The sequence below is a fragment of the Moschus berezovskii genome, chromosome 20 (genome assembly GCF_049115385.1).
Source record: "Moschus berezovskii isolate FMDL1 chromosome 20, NW_MosBer_1.0, whole genome shotgun sequence".
In the NCBI taxonomy this organism is placed as follows: Eukaryota; Metazoa; Chordata; class Mammalia; order Artiodactyla; family Moschidae; genus Moschus; species Moschus berezovskii.
The window spans coordinates 47,306,930-47,324,246 of record NC_142479.1 but is presented as its reverse complement, the minus strand read 5'-3'; the positions used below and the strand labels follow the sequence as shown (position 1 = coordinate 47,324,246).

The 17,317-nt window shown below is 53.5% G+C and overlaps 2 protein-coding genes across 5 annotated transcripts in view; one reads left to right on the top strand and one right to left on the bottom strand.

The window, feature by feature from the left end:
* The first annotated feature begins 5 nt into the window (after positions 1-5).
* Positions 6-10,186, top strand: TMEM11 (transmembrane protein 11). The gene is made up of 2 exons (XM_055407513.2): positions 6-158; positions 9,371-10,186. The coding sequence occupies exons 1-2, from the start codon at positions 97-99 to the stop codon at positions 9,885-9,887; spliced, it is 579 nt and encodes a 192-aa protein (XP_055263488.1). The 5' UTR covers positions 6-96; the 3' UTR covers positions 9,888-10,186.
* A 1,046-nt stretch (positions 10,187-11,232) lies between these two features.
* The window catches only part of DHRS7B (dehydrogenase/reductase 7B), a 42,722-nt gene continuing 36,637 nt past the window's right edge, over positions 11,233-17,317 (bottom strand). For all 4 annotated transcript variants that reach the window (XM_055407508.2, XM_055407510.2, XM_055407511.2 and 1 more), the window contains exons 4-7: positions 15,711-15,927; positions 15,277-15,369; positions 13,073-13,225; positions 11,233-11,697 (exon numbers count right to left, since the gene is read on the bottom strand). In XM_055407508.2, coding sequence (XP_055263483.1) covers positions 11,492-11,697; positions 13,073-13,225; positions 15,277-15,369; positions 15,711-15,927 — 669 coding nt within the window. In that variant the 3' untranslated portion in view covers positions 11,233-11,491. The remainder of the gene's footprint in view (positions 11,698-13,072; positions 13,226-15,276; positions 15,370-15,710; positions 15,928-17,317) is intronic.

The following is a 17,317-nucleotide window of genomic DNA, read 5'->3' as shown; positions in this document are numbered from 1 at the left end:
CCGTCCGGGAAGGCAGCTGGACTACATCTCCCTCCCGCCCGCGCGGTGTCGCGAGGCCGCCCGGCGCGAGGCGTTCGCGAGCGGAGAGTCTCCAAGATGGCCGCGTGGGGAAGGAGGCGTCTCGGCCCGGGAAGCGGCGGTGGCGGCGCTCGAGAGAGGTGAGGCGCGGGCTGGTCCCCGCGAGCGGTTTAGGGCGGGAAACCGGCGGGGCTCTTTGGACTGCAGCGCCGTCCCCGCCTCCGCCCCAGGGTTCGCCCCGGTCCGCCCCCGGGCGCGCGGGGTCTCAGTTCCGGTCGACGCGGTCTCAGCGGGCGGCTCGGGGAGGGGTGATGACTGGCCGGGCACTGCCGGGCCGCGGCGGGACCCGTCTGTATGCCGCGAGCCGAGCGGCGCTGGAGCCCCCGCCCGCCTGGCGGTGCGCGTGGTCTTCTCCAAGCCGCAGCTAGGAGTGGTTCTCGGGACGGAGAAGGGAAAGCTTTCTCAGGGAGCCGGTGCGGGGCAGACGGGACGTACCGCACGGTTAGCGAGGGGCCTCAGCTTTCCGCACTGTCGCTCCGGGCGGGGAGCTGACCGCTTTCCCCCTGGGGTGATGCTTGGGACTTTGGAGGCGTCTCCGTGAGCGCCCCTGCTGTGGAAGTCCTTTGCAGTGACCTTCCCTAACGAATGTGCGTGAGTAGGGAAACGGGGGCTTGGATCTTTCAAGGTGGATCTGAATGTGAAGGACTCGTTTCTAGATGAGATTGGAGTAGTTCTCGTGCTTCGTGTTGAATTTACAGTTTTTGCTTCTGGAAAACAGTTTCAGCTTAGTAGAAGCTGTTCAGACACCAGAAGTTTGGGAAAGGAAATGTACTGGTGGAGTCACCCGCTTTGTACTGTCCTGACCCTTCTGTTACGAGTGGGCTGGTACGGCAGAAATCAGCAGGATCTCCGTGGGTCCCCCCCACCCCCGCCCAATGGAGATTGTTAAACAGAAAAGTTATCTGCCCCCCCCCCCAACCCGCGCCTGTTTTCCCAACTCTTCTGGGTTATTCTTTTTCTTTGATCGTTTACACCACCTACTCTTTAAGGTCGCCTTCTGTTTGGTTGTGGTTTAGTTCGCTAGGTCGTGTCCCACTCTTGCGACCCCATGGACTGTAGCCTGCCAGGCTCCTTTGTCCATGGGATTTTTCCAGGCAAGAATACTGGAATAGGTTGCCATTTCCTTCTCCAGGGGGTCTTCCCGATCCAGGGATCGAACCCGGGTCTCCTGCATTGCAGGCAGATTCTTTACCAGCTGAGGTTAGTTGTGTTGATAGAACCCTCTAGCTTGTATTTTATTTTTGAGCCCAGAGTTATCCAACCTTGTCTCTTCTGCACTTCCTCTTCCTTGAAGAAGCAGCAATAAATGGCCAGCAGGTACTTTTGTTTTTCCAACTCCCACCTGGCATTTCTTAGATCGTACCATAAAAAGTTAAGGAGGTGAACGCCTTACTGGTTAGAAACAACTGAAAGAGCCAAATGAGGAGACCCAGACTTCATACAGGGCCGTGCCAGCAAAACAGAAGCCATTCCTGATCAAAGAAATTAGATATGGGGGAGGTTTCTCTTTGGTTTAAGACAAGTGTTAATTCAAAATTGAGTTTGCAAACCAGGATCCCAAAGGCAGAATCTAGTTCTTGACTGTGACCTTCAGTTTTTAAGAGAGTTTAAGTTATCAGTACTTGTAAATGGAAAGACTTCACATTAAAGTCCCCTTGGAAAGCTCTCATTGGCTCTCTTTAGTCAGGGCAGGTGCTCATCATTCCTACCTGACAACTTGAGGCATTGCAGTTACATGCCCGGTCTCCTTAAGTGTTCCCACTACACTCTTCAGCCTGAACAGCAGGCTCTACTTGTACATGCACATGTTGTGTGTCAGCCAAGAATGGGGCATCTAGTTTTGTGGTTTGGGTGGCACCATCTGCCCTCCTCCTGGATAACGTGGTGTGGCTGTGCGACCCCTCTGTTTGCTCTGTTGGAGGAGCGTTTGCCTGGGCCTGGTTTCCCTGAGCTGCACACTGAGCAGGGGGTGGAAACCTAACCCGCCCAGGCACACCTCCATTCCTGCTCAGTGGGTGGGAGGACTTTGGGGTGGGGCAGGCGGATTAACTGCCCACAGCATAGACAGAAGCCCAGGCATACTAGTGGCTCTGTGACTCTAGTAGGCTGTTTATGGCACCCTTAAATGACTTTGTTCCATGTCACATTTGTGCTGACTCAGATTTCAGCTCCACACTGTAAGACCACTTTCCCAAGTTGTCGCACACCCTTGGTTGGAATCTGGTTTATGCTGACACTCTAGGAAACATGGTCTGGTTTGGGGCATTGGCTGGAGCAGAGCAATGCTTTGGGCAGGCTTTCCAGTTTTGCCCGTGGCTGCAAGCTCCAAAGCCTGCCTTGTGCTTGAAGGCCCTGCTTGGTGCCCGACAGTTGGCAGGAGTTACTGCTGTCATCTGTGTGTTAGTGGCTGTCCAGTTTAGAAGGAACAGTGTGTGGGTTCTCGCTTTACCTGGTTCTTGAGTCTAGAGCTGTGTTAATTCAGTGCCCACTTGTCATTTGCAGCAATTAAATCTAAATTAAACTGAAAACTTCAGCTCCTCAGTCACAGTACTCACACTGCAAATGCTCAGTAGCCAACCGTGGCTTGTGGCTCATATACTGGATGGTGCAGATAGAAAACAGAAAGGTCAGCGCTGGGCTAGACCAGGATAAGAGAGGGATGGAAATAAAGAATGAGATTGTTTGCATGTTTTTAAAGTTTGTTTCGAAGTATAGTTGATTTACAATGTTGTGTTAACTTTTTTTTTTTAAAGAGGCTCCCCAGGCTACCAGTAGAAGCTGTTGGTCTGGACTGTTTTCAAGTCTTTATTGACTTTATTACAAAATTGCTTCTGTTTTATGTTTTGTTTTCTTGACCATGAGGCATGTGGGATCTTAGTTCCCCAACCAGGGATCAAACCCAGATCTCCTGCATTGGAAGGCGAAGTCTTAACCACTGGACTACTAGAGAAGTCCCCCTTTTTTCTTTTTAGCATTTATTTTTTATTGCATCAGGCCTTGGTTGTGGAGCACCGACTCTTGAGTTATGTGGGCCTGCCTCTCTTTAGTTGAGGCACATGGGCTCAGTCGCTGCAGCTCATTGGCTTCCTGCCGTTTCTAACTTGTGATTGATTCTGCTGTGAACATGGGTACAAACATGTGTTTGCGTCCTGCTTTTACTTATTTTGGATCTATACCTAGAAGCAGGGTTGCTGGATCATACGGTAGCTCTATTTTTTGAGCAACTTCCACACATTTGCCACAGTGGCTGCTCCAATTTACATTCCCATCAACAATGCATATGTGGGATCTTCCCCAACTAGGACTTGAACCTGTGTGCCCTGTATTGGGAGGTGGATACTTAACCACTGGACCACCTGGGGAGTCCCTACCTGGCCTTTGAGTCCACAGCATCGGATTTTACCGATTTCCTTGGCTCCTGAGGAAGTGATTTGGGGTTTGCCAAAAGTGGCTTTTCCTAGATCCCAGGGAGGTGGGGGAGGGGAGGGTTGGTAAAGGCCACCACCTGGTGTGGTCACATGACCCCATACTTCCTGGGTGGGAAGCAACTTCATTAATAGTTTTTAACAATATATTAGTTTAATTTTTACAATAATTTAACAGTTTTTCAGCCACAGGTGCTATAATTACTGTAATTTTCTTCTTTTGTCACTCTTTTTTTTTTTTGCTGTACTGGGTCTTCATTGCTGCACTCTGACTTTCTCTAGTTGCTTCTCGTGGTCTTCTCATTGTGGTGGCATCTCTTGCTGTGGAGCACAGGTTCCGTCGCAGGCTCAGTAGTTGGTGTACCAGCTTAGTTGCCCCATAGCATGTGGGATCCTCCCAGACCAGGACCTTGCATTACAAGATAGATTCTTAATCACTGGACCACCCAGGAAGCCCTCTTGTCACTCCCTTACAAAGTACTTTCTCTAAGTTTGTTAGGAACCTGGCATTTTCAGGCCTGGGCAGGGGCAGAGGGTGACTATGATGAAGATAGTCACAGCCTTCAAGGAGCTTTATGTCACCTCCTTCTGTGTTTGAGCCGAGTACAGGAGCCCAGGGCCACTCCAAAAAAGGTTCCTAAAGCAGGTCCGTGCCCTGGTTCGGTTCACATGGTTCTAGCATGACCAGAAAAGATGGTGGGTTGCAGGGCCAGTGCCCACTTTAGTGGAACAGAGACATGGACCACAAGACTGAAATCTCCATGGCCCCGGGAGTCCAGGCCTCTTCGTGGGGCCCAGGAAGTTGCTGGAGCAGGAGGGGTTCCTTCCCCTCAGCTGGGAGGCCTCGGTCTGTCTGGTCTTCTCTACCCCCAAAGGATCCAAAGCCATTGGTTTAAAGAAAAACTTTATAAAACTTTCTCATTATAAAAGAAACATGTGTTTAGTATTTATTGTTTTTGAAAAGTACAGAAAACTATGAAAAAAAGTAAAATTTAAAAAGTTACTTGTTGGGCCACCATCCAAAGAAAGGCCAAGATTGGCCTTTCTCATACATAGCATCTTTAATGCTTTCTAGCATTATCTTGTCTTGAAGTTATAAAAATTGTCTTGAAGTTATAAAAATTGTATGTTAAACCCATCAAAAGTACCTCTCTAACATGTGAAAAGTTACAAACTTGCTACCATATGTGGGGCCCTGCAGGCATGAGGCTGAAGGAAGAAAGCAGCCCCAGCACCTGTGCCCTGCAATGCCTTCCTGCCAAACGCCCAGAAGAGGCAGGTATGGAGTCGGGAAGTCGGCTGGTGATTGCCAGGAATGGTTGGTGATTGCCAGGAACGGGCGTTGTGGGGGATGGGGAGCAGCGGGGTTACTCTGTGATGAGGAAGCCGCTCGAAAACTGATTGTGTGTTAACACAGTGACAGTGTCGCGCCACGGACTTGTGCAGTGTAAGTGGGTGAAGCTATTTGAATAAAAGCTGTCATGTAGGAAGCACAAATGAGAACTACCATGAGATGCCACCTCACCCACTGTAGGGCTGCTATTGAAACAAACGGAAAACAAAAGTGTTTGCAGGGATGCAGAGAAAAGGGAGCTCTCGTGCACTGTTGGTGGGAGTGTAAATTGGTGCGGCCACTGTGGCAGCGTGGAAGGTTCTCCGGAAATTAAACATAGAGCTACCATATGATCCAGCGATTCCATTCCAGAGTATATATCCAAAATAATTAAAAGCAGGGACTCAGACATATTTTTACACCTGTGTTCACGGCAACTAGAAGGTGAAACCTACCTGTCAACCATGGATTGGTAACAGAACGTGGTTTCTGCTGCTGCTGCTGCTAAGTCACTTCAGTCATGTCCAACTCTGTGTGACCCCATAGATGGAAGCCCACCAGGCTCCCCCATCCCTGGGATTCTCCAGGCAAGAACACTGGAGTGGGTTGCCATTTCCTTCTCCAATGTGTGAAAGTGAAAAGTGAAAGTGAAGTTGCTCAGTCATGTCCGACCCTTAGCAACCCCATGGACTGCAGCCTACCAGGCTCCTCCATCCATGGGATTTTATACAAGGAAAAAAGGAAGGAAATCCTGACACATGCTGAAGTGTGGATGAACCGTAAGGATATTATGCCAAGTGGAATAAGCCAGCTGCTAAAAGAAGTATCACGTGGTTCCACCTGTACAAGGTCCTGGAGCAGTCAGATTCATCGAGAGACCACAGAAGGGCAACCTGGCAGTTGTGGTTTATTGGGGACAGAGTTTTAGTTTTGCAGGACAAAAAATTCTGGAGATTGGTTGCCCAACAGTGTGAGTGTACTTAACCTTACTGAACTATATACTTAAACTGGTTAAGAGAGTAAATTTCCTGTTAATGTATTTTACCATAATTTAGAAAAGATCAATAAACCAAGTGCTAGCATTTCCCTGGCCACATGTCCCTCCCTGCAGACAGCAACTACCTCACTCCTGAACCCTCCATCATCTCCATGACAATGTGTGTGTGTAAGACACTTGCTTGGCTCTGTGTGCTTCTGATTGTGTGTGTGTGTGTCTCTTTCTCTGCTCTTGTAAAGGGTCTTCTGCGCTTACCAGACAGTACTGCTTTGAACATTCTTGTGCAACCCTGACTTTGGGAGGAGTCTCCAGACTTTGGGGGTTCCATGCCTGAGGTTCCTGTAATCCCAGGTTCCTTTGAAACTGACTTTGTGATGATGTGGGGTCTGTCCTATGGGTTCTTCATGGGGGTCCCAGGGTGCCTTTGATGACTTGTTTCCTGGGTGCTGCCAGGGCTGATTGAGATGAGGAGAGGGGAGAGCGACTGGCTGGAAGCAAGATGATCAGCCCCTGACCCCGCAGCAGCAGGAGCCTGGCAGGCTGTGCTGTGCACTGGCCATTAGTTCCACAAAACCTACTGGATTCAAAGGGTTCCAAATCAGTTAGTAAAATTGGCTCCTTTTCTTCCTGGAGCCACTCTGTTCCCTCCCCAGGGACAGTCATAACTCTCAGGTCTTATATCTGCTCAGAAGCGTTCTGTGCATGTAGAAGCAAACATAACTTTTACAGAAATGCACTGAACATGGCAGGCTACAAACACTGTTCTATACTTGACTTTTTCACTTTACTTTGAAGACTTTTCGTTATCAGCCTGCTCTCAGTTTTGTTTTTTAATATGGACTGCTTTTACTATGTTCTCTTACTGTTCATTTCCCACCTTCAACAGAATGAAAAAATATAGTCCCTTCAGTTCAGTCGCTCAGTCGTGTCCGACTTTTTGCGACCCCATGAATCACAGCACGCCAGGCCTCCCTGTCCATCACCAAATCCCGGAGTTCACTCAAACTCATGTCCATCGAATCGGTGATGCCATCCAGCCATCTCCTTCTCTGTCGTCCCCTCCTCCTCCTGCACCCAATCCTTCCCAGCATCAGAGTCTTTTCCAGTGAGTCAGCTAGTCGCATGAGGTGGCCAAAGTATTGGAGTTTCAGCTTTAGCATCAGTCCTTCCAATGAACACCCAGGATTGATCTCCTTTAGAACAGACTGGTTGGATCTCCTTGCAGTCCAAGGGACTCTCAAGAGTCTTCTCCAGCACCACAGTTCAAACGCATCAATTCTTCGGCACTCAGCTTTCTTCACAGTCCAACTCTCACATCCATACATGACCACAGGAAAAACCATAGCCTTGACTAGACGGACCTTTGTTGGCAAAGTAGTGTCTCTGCTTTTTAATATGCTATCTAGGTTGGTCATAACTTTCCTTCCAAGGAGTAAGCGTCTTTTAATATCATGGCTGCAATCAGCATCTGCAATGATTTTGGAGCCTTAGTAAGGCTCAAAGGATCCCAGTTAGCTATTGTTGTTTTTTAATTTGCTTTTGTGTACAGGGTTCCGGTTGGCTGGTGATGCTGAGATGGTTCAAGGTAACCCTCTAACTGGGTTCTTTCCTTAGTTGGGTTACTTTTGACCCAGAAGCCCAGCAGGCTACCTACAGTGGGCACTGGGGTAGCCAGGCTTGGTGGCCATGGCCCCTGGCTTCTGAAGCAGTAGTCTCTGTCAGCTGGGGAATAGCTGGTTCTGGGGGTCTAGGCAGGGTGGAGGGCCCCCCAGCTGAGGGTGTGGGTGCTGGCCACAGGGTAGGTCCTCTGAATGCCTATGTCTGTGTGGATCTTGCACTTGCCCCTTCCCTGCGCTGGACCTGTTTTTCTGGGTGTTGTAGTCTGTCCTCTCCTGAGGGTAAAGAGGTTTGGTTTCTGAAGCAGAAGAAGTGGTGAGCCCAGGGTGGCATGCCCGCTGGGCTGGTTCCCAGCCTGCTGTGAGAGGGCCCCTGGGAGGGTTGGTTCGTGGTGATGGGCAGGAGTCCACAGGAAGACCTGGGGGCTCCAGGCAGCCACAGTGGGTGATCGCCTGGTCCACTCCCCCTCAGCCGGACCATCCTGACTGCCGCTGTCCACTGACTTGCTCTCTGTCATGTCCGGGCTGAGCCAGGAGCCTGGAGGGACCTGTGGCACACGCACCAGTCAGTGGGGATGGCCTTGCCCAGCATGTCTGTAGGAAGAGCCAGGGAAGCCCTCCTCCAGGGTGGGTGCTAGCTCAGCCAGAGAGGTGAAGACCAGGGAGCTGGGAAGGGCTGGATGAGCAATCAGGTGAGGGTGAGGCCTGCCCACTGACATGCCCCCGAAATGGAACAATCTGTTCAACTGACGCTTTCCTGTTGGGCCTGTCTTGTCACTGTGCTTGGGGTGGCCACAGTCTGCCAGGCAAGCAGAGCACTGCACTCAGGTAGATGAGGGTTTGGGCAGAAATGCTCTGTGATCCCGACCTTGTCTGTGTGTCTTGCCCTCGGTGTTCCAGAGGGACTCAGTGGCCAGAAGGCTCCACTTGTATTCTGACAGCAAGGCCTCACCCCCAAAACCCCCTCTGTGGGTCAGCAGGGTGCACAGACCCCGCCCTGCCCTCCCCGAGCTCCTCTCCCCCTGCCTGGCTGCTTGTCTTGATTATGAACTTGAGAGCGCAAAGGAGATCCCAGGCCAGGATGGCTCCTCTGCGACTGAGGTCATGCCTCATAGGTTTGCTTGTCTGCTAAGGAGCCAAGTCCCACCTGGAGCCTGTCTCCTTTCTGAGTTAAAAAACCAAATGGGGAGACTTCAGCAACGCCCCAGAGGAGGACCGTCTCTTCCAGGTTCATTGATTTTGGTGGATCAGCTCATTAACTGCCTAGAAAGGCTGCCCTGCTAACTGGACCCTGTAGCCAGTGCCTGGGGGTGTCCCATCCCCAGGGGACGGCTTCTTCCCACACACACAGTTTAATGGGGCCTGTGACTTAATTGGGGGACTTCCCTGAGCCCAACTTAGTTCCAGTTAACTATTCCAGGATAAAGAGCCCCCCTGCCTAACTCCCGGACCCTGGTGGCGCCTCCTCACCCTCTCCCCTGCAGCCTCAGGAGAGCAGCAGGCCCACTATTCATCCACCTGGAAGGAAGCTCTGCCTCCTGAGTGTGCTCATTTGTTTGCTTGGGGAGCTTTTCCCACCAGATCCCCTGGGAGCATGACCAGAAGGGCACCAGCTGCTAGCTGCCCACTACCCCTCCATCCTCCCAGAGCTCTGCCCGAGTCTGGTCTCTGCCGCCCTGAACACACAACTGTTTCCTGCTTCAAAGGAAACACTGACCATGGAGATTCTGGGGTGACCTCACTTCACACGCCTTCCCTGGTCCCGATGTGCACGGTTGCTGACTGGGAAGCTCTGAGCCCTGCTCCCAGTGGCCTTTGGGTATGCGCGGGCTGGTGGGAGGCTTGCCTCTGTATCTCCGGGCCACAGAGCAGCCCCGAGTGCCTAACTGTCTCCTTTTTCTCCTCATCTCTCCTTCCTAAGGGTGAGCCTGTCGGCCACAGACTGTTACATCGTGCACGAGATCTACAACGGGGAGAACGCCCAAGACCAGTTTGAGTATGAGCTGGAGCAGGCCCTGGAAGCCCAGTACAAGTACATCGTGATCGAGCCCACCCGCATCGGTGACGAGACGGCCCGCTGGATCACCGTGGGCAACTGCCTGCACAAGACCACCGTGCTGGCGGGCACCGCCTGCCTCTTCACCCCGCTGGCGCTGCCCCTGGATTACTCCCACTACATCTCCCTGCCCGCAGGCGTGCTGAGCCTGGCCTGCTGCACCCTCTACGGCATCTCCTGGCAGTTTGACCCCTGCTGCAAGTACCAGGTGGAGTACGACGCCTACAGACTGTCCCGCCTGCCCCTGCACACACTCACCTCGTCCACCCCAGTGGTGCTGGTCCGGAAGGACGACTTGCACAGAAAGAGACTGCACAACACGATAGCGCTGGCGGCCCTGGTGTACTGTGTCAAGAAGATCTACGAGCTCTGCGCTGTATGACCGCACCGTGCCGTGCCGCGAGCGGCCAGGCTGGGGAGGCATCTGGCGTCACAGTTGTTATTTTAAAGAAATAACAGGTGACAAGCGCACCAAGGGTTTTCTCAGCTCGTCACACTAAGATGTGGATTTCCACCACCATGGGGCCTGCGGCTGTGGAAATCCCACTGGGTAGCAGGATGTGATGGAAGCGAGGCTCCAGAGGGGGTGTGGACGCGCTTGGGGGTCGTTAAGTGTGTCATTTAACTGTACCATCCAGAGCCAGCCAGAGGCTAGTGACCATTAAAATGATGAGAATTTCAGCTCCAGGTGTCTGCTCTCTCATGATGGCCCTGGTGGGAGCGTGCAGGCAGCAGGAGTGGGCACCACTTGCAGCAAGAATAAGCCTCTCACCAGGCAGGCCCAACCCCTCCCGGAGGAGCCTCATGTCTCACCTGGGCCTTGGTTCAAGGAGCACTGTTCAGGGCTGGGGCAGGGCAAGGCCAGGCCTGCCAGTCTCTGGGTCTCTGCTGAGTTTGCCCAGAGAGCTGGGGCCTGGGGTCTCTTGTCCAGGTTCTGATTTAGGAGAACACAAACTAATGCCTGTGTTTTTTTTTAAGCATCGAGGCTGTCCTGCTGTGGACCCTGAGTTCAACCTGCTGCCCCAGGCTGAGGGAAGACTCCCCTCGTCTTCCACCAAAGAGGGGGCCCTGCCAGCCCAAGACTCTGCTTGGCCCCCCCTGAGGGCACATGTGTGAGTGACACCTGGAGTTTAAGAGGGTCCCTCGGGAAGGTCAGATACAAGAGTGAGAAGGGGTGCAGGGGAGGCATCGGGGTGCGTGGGGCAGCGGGGCCATTTGTTTACTGGGGGAAGGCCAAAGATTTTAGAACAGTTGGAGAATCTCTGACTTAATTCCAAGAGGCCTGGGAATGCTAGTCTTCAGCTGGGTGGCATATGGTCCACAGGTAACCTGGCAGTGACTTAGACCTCATGTCCACTGTGCAGTGCCCACCACCCTCCTGAGCCTGTGGGGTTGGAACAGGGTGGGGGCCAGATCTGGAAAGGGAGCCTGGCTCTGCCTGCAGACCAGATTGTGGGGAGGTGGCCAGAGGCAGACAAACAGCGGCCACCTCAGGGCAGCTGAGCAGAAGCTGTCACTGAAACAAGTCTGGTGCAGGAGGGCAGCTCCCACGCACTGAACAACGGGGAGGCCAGTCACATGATGACCATTTGCTGCATTGACCAAGACATTGGGGGTCTCGTAAACAGTGTGAAGGCCTCTATCTCCTCCCTGAGAACCAGGTTCAGCTGACATGAGGGTGTCTTCTGACCCTAAGATGCAGAGGCTGAGGTACAGAAGAGGCGTGGTTCTGCCTGCCCTCAGGGACCACGGCTCCCAGGCTCCTTCCTTTATTTCATGTCCCAGAGTTTAGACCCTCCACCTGGAGAAAGCTGTCCCTCACCCTTCCTGATTCCCAGACATCCTCCTAGTTCCTGTCCCCCGCCAGCAGGCCTGGCCAGGGGTCTGCAGGGGGAGCGTGTCTCCCTCCTTCCCCACCCGTGAGGCAGAAGTCCAGCACAGTCCCCATGGAGCAGCAACTGCCCCACCTGCCGACCAGGACAGGCACTAGCTGTGCTTGGACTTCCGCTCCTTCTTGGCCCGGGAGGCCATGAGTCTGAAGAAGAGCCCAGGAGCCAGAGTTCGAAGGTAAACAGCCAGGGAAGGCATCAGGTCGGCCAGCACCACATCCTTCTTCTTCTTCCCCAGAGCAGCCAGGATGTCTTGGGCCACCTGCACAGGACTTCGGCCCTGGGCCGTGGTCTCATCCATCACTGAAATGAAACAGGAAACTCACTGAACTTGGGGGCAGCAGCCCCAAGGAGGACCTGAGCCAACTCTGGACACTGGGTCCCCCAGGGAGCTCTCCTAGGGGCTTGGGCAGCAGGTGCAGCAACCGTCCCTGCAGTCTGAGGAGGGAGGTGGACAGCTCAGAACTACGGTCCACAGCCAGGGGGTACCCAGCAGATGCTACCTCATTCCCTGACCTGGGATATTTCAGCCAGTTGGGGCAACCAGTGACTAAGGGTGCTGTTCCAGGGCAGTGGGCCATGCAGGGGGCCAGGTGGGTGGGAGGGCTGCAGAGCACGCTGGCTAGAGTGAGAAGGAGTGAGGCAGGTAGGGCAGGGCCCCTGTCTCGGGAGTATGGGTGACAGGCAGGAAGGAAGCCTTGGTTTGTTTTGTGGACCAGAGGTCAATGCAGGGGCACAGGATGTTACTTTTTCCCTTGTCACTGGCAAACTGCCCACAAAGCAGGAGCAGTGGGCAGAGGGCAGGCCACCCGCAGCCATACTGGTGCTGCCTGGCTTCCTCTCCACTATCAACACAGAACAGCAGGTTTCTGGTGGCTGCTCATTTTTAAATGCCACAGAGGGAATTTTTTAAAGATTCTTGGGACTTCCTTGGTGGTGCAATGGTTAAGACTGTACTTCCAATGCTGGAGGCATGGGTGCAATCCCTGGTCAGGGAACTAGATGCCACAAGTCATGGGACGTGACCATTCTTCTAGGAATAAATGCATACGAGCTTATCCAACCCCGTGCCTCTGTACGACTTCTGCTGCCTTGCTGAGTGAGGGGGCTGCTGCCCTGGGCATGGTGGTCTTGGTTCAGGCTTGGCCAGGAGGCCGCTGGTGCACACCCAGCATACTCCCAGGAGCATGTCCCAGGAGGCAGGCCCCGAGCAGGCGCAGGAAGGCAGCTCATGTGGGTCCACCAGCTGGGGAGGCAAAAGCCAGCTGGTCCTGGTTGGCCCCACCTGCACGCTGGGGCCTTGCCAATCGGGCCACTAATGGTGACTGCAGGTCAGCTCTGTGCTCTTTGGCCTCTTCTTACTCCTGAAGTCTTGTCCCCCCAACACTGCAGGGGAACCTCATGGGAAGAGACCTGGCCTGGTCACTTTAGCACTAACAACGGGCTAGCTGAAGTCCGGTCAGCATCTCAGCAGGGGGCTCCCCCCAGCCCTGTTGTGGGCCTGTTCCCACAACTTCCTCCAGCCTGCAGGGTTCAGGGTAGAGATGGTTGGTGCTGAGGTTGGTCATCAGTATATATGACCAACCTCACAACGTCAGGTGGTTTAAACTGATACTCTGAATGAAAACTGCAAGATCATCAGGGAGCTTTCACAGAGGAATGCGCACTGGGGCCTCACCTCCATACTTGGACCCGTCGGCTGTGACCGCATTAAGGGAGAGGTTGGTGTGGATGTAGCTGGGACTGATGACCGTCACCTCGATGTCATGCTGCTCCACCTCAGCCCGCAGACAGTCAAAGAAGGCCTGGGTTGCGTGTTTGGAGGCCGCGTCTGCAAAGGTCGTTGACGGAGGGAGGGTAGGATGATGCCAGTCAGGACCCTGAACAGGAGGGCATCAGGTCTCCCGCTCCGGTTCAGGGAATACCCTGTGCATCTTACATACATGTACTCACACAGAACACGACACAGCACATATGGTCAAAGGTTCATGGGCATTCTTGCTCCTGCCAGTTCTAAGTGTAAAGTAAAAGTTAAAAAAGTCTACTGTGTAAAACATTCAGATAGTTCAGAAGGAACTAAAGAAAGAAAGCGAAAGCCCTCCTCACACCTTCCAGCACAGTTCCTCAGAGGGGCCAGGCTGCTGGTGTCTCACGTCAGCCAGGTCCCTGCGCAGATGAGGACATGGCCACAGGTTGCTCCTATGGTCCATGTTACTTGTGCTCAGGGTTCTCTCTGTGTGGAAGGCTGACTGGGCGGCTGCCATGTGACTCAGGGTCATAGCCACAGAACAGGCTCAGCATTGTTTCGGGTTTTGTCACTGAAAATGGATGTCCAGGGATGCTCCCTGCCTGCATGGCAACATATGTGCAAACCCACACCAGGCCGCCTCACGTCTGTCAGGTCCCACGGGGCAGCCTCTTGTGTGGAAGAGTCCCCAGAGCTCTGCATGCTTACCTCCTGGATCCTCCCACCTGGCCTCACAATAGCCCCGAGGGGACGAAGCCCCCCCGCCACTTCACGACTGGGGAGCCCGCTGCCTGTGGGTGGACCATTGCGCCCAGGAGGCACCACCTTGTCCAGCCTGGGGGTTATGAAACTTCCAGACCAAGTGTGACCTACACAGTCACAGCCAAGAGGAGGATAAAATTCAGAAAGACCAAATCCAGTGATGTCTAGAAGCAACTCAGTACAAAGAGCACCATGCACCGTGCACCCCCCACCCTGAATCCCTGGTGTGGCCCCTGCTGTCAGCTGTGACGCCCACACATTTCCGGAGGAAGCCGTCCTCTGCCAGTGACTGAAACCACCCATCAGTCCAGGACAAGTGTGGACACGGCATCCCCGGGTGTCTCGGCGTCCTGAGAGTGGCCACAGGGGTGAGGGAACTGGTGTGGGCTCACAAGCCCCACAACTGGCCCTGGATACACATTTGCACCAGAAGGAGCGCTGGGCTGCATCCAGTTCTGACGGGCTCCCTGTCCAGCTGAGTGTGGCATGTGGCCGTCCTCTCCAGGCTTTGCCCGTTCCCTCCACATGCCCTCTCCCCTCCATGCCCCTTCTCCTCCACATACCCCCTCCTCGCAGCTGCCTCAGGCATCTGGGGGTGGGGGGCTCGGTTACAACAGAGTGTTTCCTTGCAGACAGTGAACCAAAGAACGCAGTTACCAGGACAGTTTAGAGGTAATTGTGACACCGCTAACATTTTTAAACACAAGTAGAACCTGCCTGCTGGTGCCCTGTGACGGTGCAGTCCCAGCATCCTGGCACAGCTGTGCAGGATGGGAGGTGAGTCTAAACTGAAGTCGAGCTGGCAGCATTTCCACTTTCTGGAACTAATCTTATTGAAACCCTCCCACAGCAAGTGAGTGCCCAGACATAAGAACACTGAAGCACGCTGCATGCAGCGCATCCCTGCTGCTGGCCACTAAGGAAGGCGGTTCCCTCTGGCACTGAGACAACCCCTGAGTTAAGTGACGCCCATCCATTCAGCAAGTAGGGAGCTGAGTGGGAAGATCCTGTCAAGCGGGATAATGGAAGCAGAGAACTACATATAAGGGCCCCAGCGCTGCACGTCTCATCATGTGCAGGAGAACTCTGGGGGCGTGTGCAATAAACAGACGGAGGGGCAGCACCTGTGGGCTGGTGGTGGCGGTGGCGCTGGGAGGGGGCCTGGCACGCGGTCACACCTGGCATGAGGAGTGGAGCTGGGACTGAGCCCAGGCTCTGCTCAGGGGCACACGCCTCTCAGGGCCCCACACGCTCTGTGCTGAGTGTCCCTCTCCTGTCTGAATTCTGGACCGGGAGCCTGCTGTCTTCACAACAGGAGTAAACAACAATGGATGTGTGGGCAGGAGCGCCTGACAGGAGGAGGAAGCACTCACATGCAGATCGGAAAGGCAGGCTGATCTTGCCCTGGATGCTGCTGATTGCAACCACGTGGCCCTGGCGCCTTCTGATCATGGCAGGCAGGAGCGCTGTGGGGAGAGGGCAGAGGTCACTGTTGCTCACATGGAGAGCCCGGGGAGGGCTGTGTCTGAGAGTGCTCAGCCCCCTGTGCCCTGCTGTGAGAACCATGGCAGGATGTCAGAATGCCTCTGTGCCCTGCCTGCACCCAGTAGGTCGCCAAACACAGTAGGATGAGGAGGCAACAACACAGTGCAGGCCCAGGCCCAGAAAAGCCAACCCCAAGTTGCTAGGAGAGCACTGACCCCAGGGTGGAGTGGATAAGACAGCAGGTCCAGGAAGAAGGAACCATAGGAAATGAAAACAATGCCAACCTGCCCAGGCACTTCTCCCTTCTGACCCAAGACCTTACCCTTTGTCAGAGCTACTGGACCAAAGTAGTTTGTCTCCATCACTCTCTTGTCCACATCTGGGCTGGTGTCCACAATGGCGCCTCGGTAGCTGATCCCGGCGTTATTGATGAGCACGTCCACGTGGCCAAAGCATTGCAGGATCTCGGAGGCAGCCCCTGCTATGGCCCCAGGGTCTGTGAGGTCGAAGGTCACCGTGTAAGGCTTGTGTGTCTGCACCTGGTCAAGTGTGACAGAAGCCAAACATACCTTCAGAGTGATGGTCTGGCCTGGCTCCTCATTGTGGGGGCAGCCTAGCGTGAAAGACAGGTTGCAGCACTTCCCTGAAGAACGTGGCCTGCCCGTCATGCTAACACCTGACCTGGACAGCGCTGTGGGCAGGGGTCACAGACGAGGTAAGCAGGGCCTCCTCCACCCTGGGCCAGCAGGACGCTGTACTCTGTCCCACGTTACAGAGCTGCTATGCCTCTCAGGCCAAGTCAGTTTATTCTTTGTTCACAAAACATTTTTTATACACTCCTATGTGCCCGATCGGAGAAGGCAATGGCAAGCCACTCCAGTACTCTTGCCTAGAAAATCCCATGGATGGAGGAGCCTGGTAGGCTGCAGTCCGTGGGGTCACTAAGGGTCGGACACGACTGAGCGACTTCACTTTCACTTTTCACTTTCACACATTGGAGAAGGAAATGGCAACCCACTCCAGTGTTCTTGCCTGGAGAATCCCAGGGACAGGGGAGCATGGGGTCACACAGAGTCGGACACGACTGAAGTGACTTAGCAGCAGCAGCATGTGCCCGATGCTGGAGATAGCAAAAGCAAGGCAGACACGTTTCTGTCCTAAAGCATACAGTCTCATGGGGAAGACTGACGCACTATAGCTATAAAGAATGTCATGAGAAGAAAACAACTAGTGGACATTCTGACTCAGAGGATGCCCTGAACCTAAGCAGGTGAGGGAGGGGTGTGGAGTCGGACAGGACTTGCAGGAGTTGCCCTCTGCCTGGACAGCTTAATGGCAGCAACTCAGCTCTAAGGTCAAACTCTTTGAACGCTTGCAGCTTCCAGGGGGCATGCTCAGCCAGCAAAGTATAGAAAATGTTGCCTGATTTCAACTATTAGCTCCGTGGTGATGACTCCCCTGTGGTGAGAAGCTGTGAGAAAGGCAGCCCACATTTCTCATGCAGCTTTAGGAGTCAAGGCAGACCCTGTCTCCCAAACATTGGGGCTGTGTTCCAATGGTGGATGCTGTTCTGATGGCCAACCTGCGTCGTCTTGTCCTGGCTGCAGGATACAAGATAAATACAAAACACCCAGCTGTGTTTCTACATACCAACAATGAATAATCTGAACAGGAAATTAGGCGAGCAACACCATTTATAATAGCAGCTAAGAGAATTTAATCCTTAGGAATAAATCTAACTAAAGAGGTGAAAGATTTGTACATGGAAGGCGGTAAGACACATGATAAAAATGAAAATTTAAACACATGGAAAGACATCCCATGTTCATGGATTGGAAGACTTAACACTGTTAAGGTGACAATACTATCCAAAGTGATCTAGACTCAACACAATTCCTATCAAAATCTCAATGCCATTTTTGTCAGGAA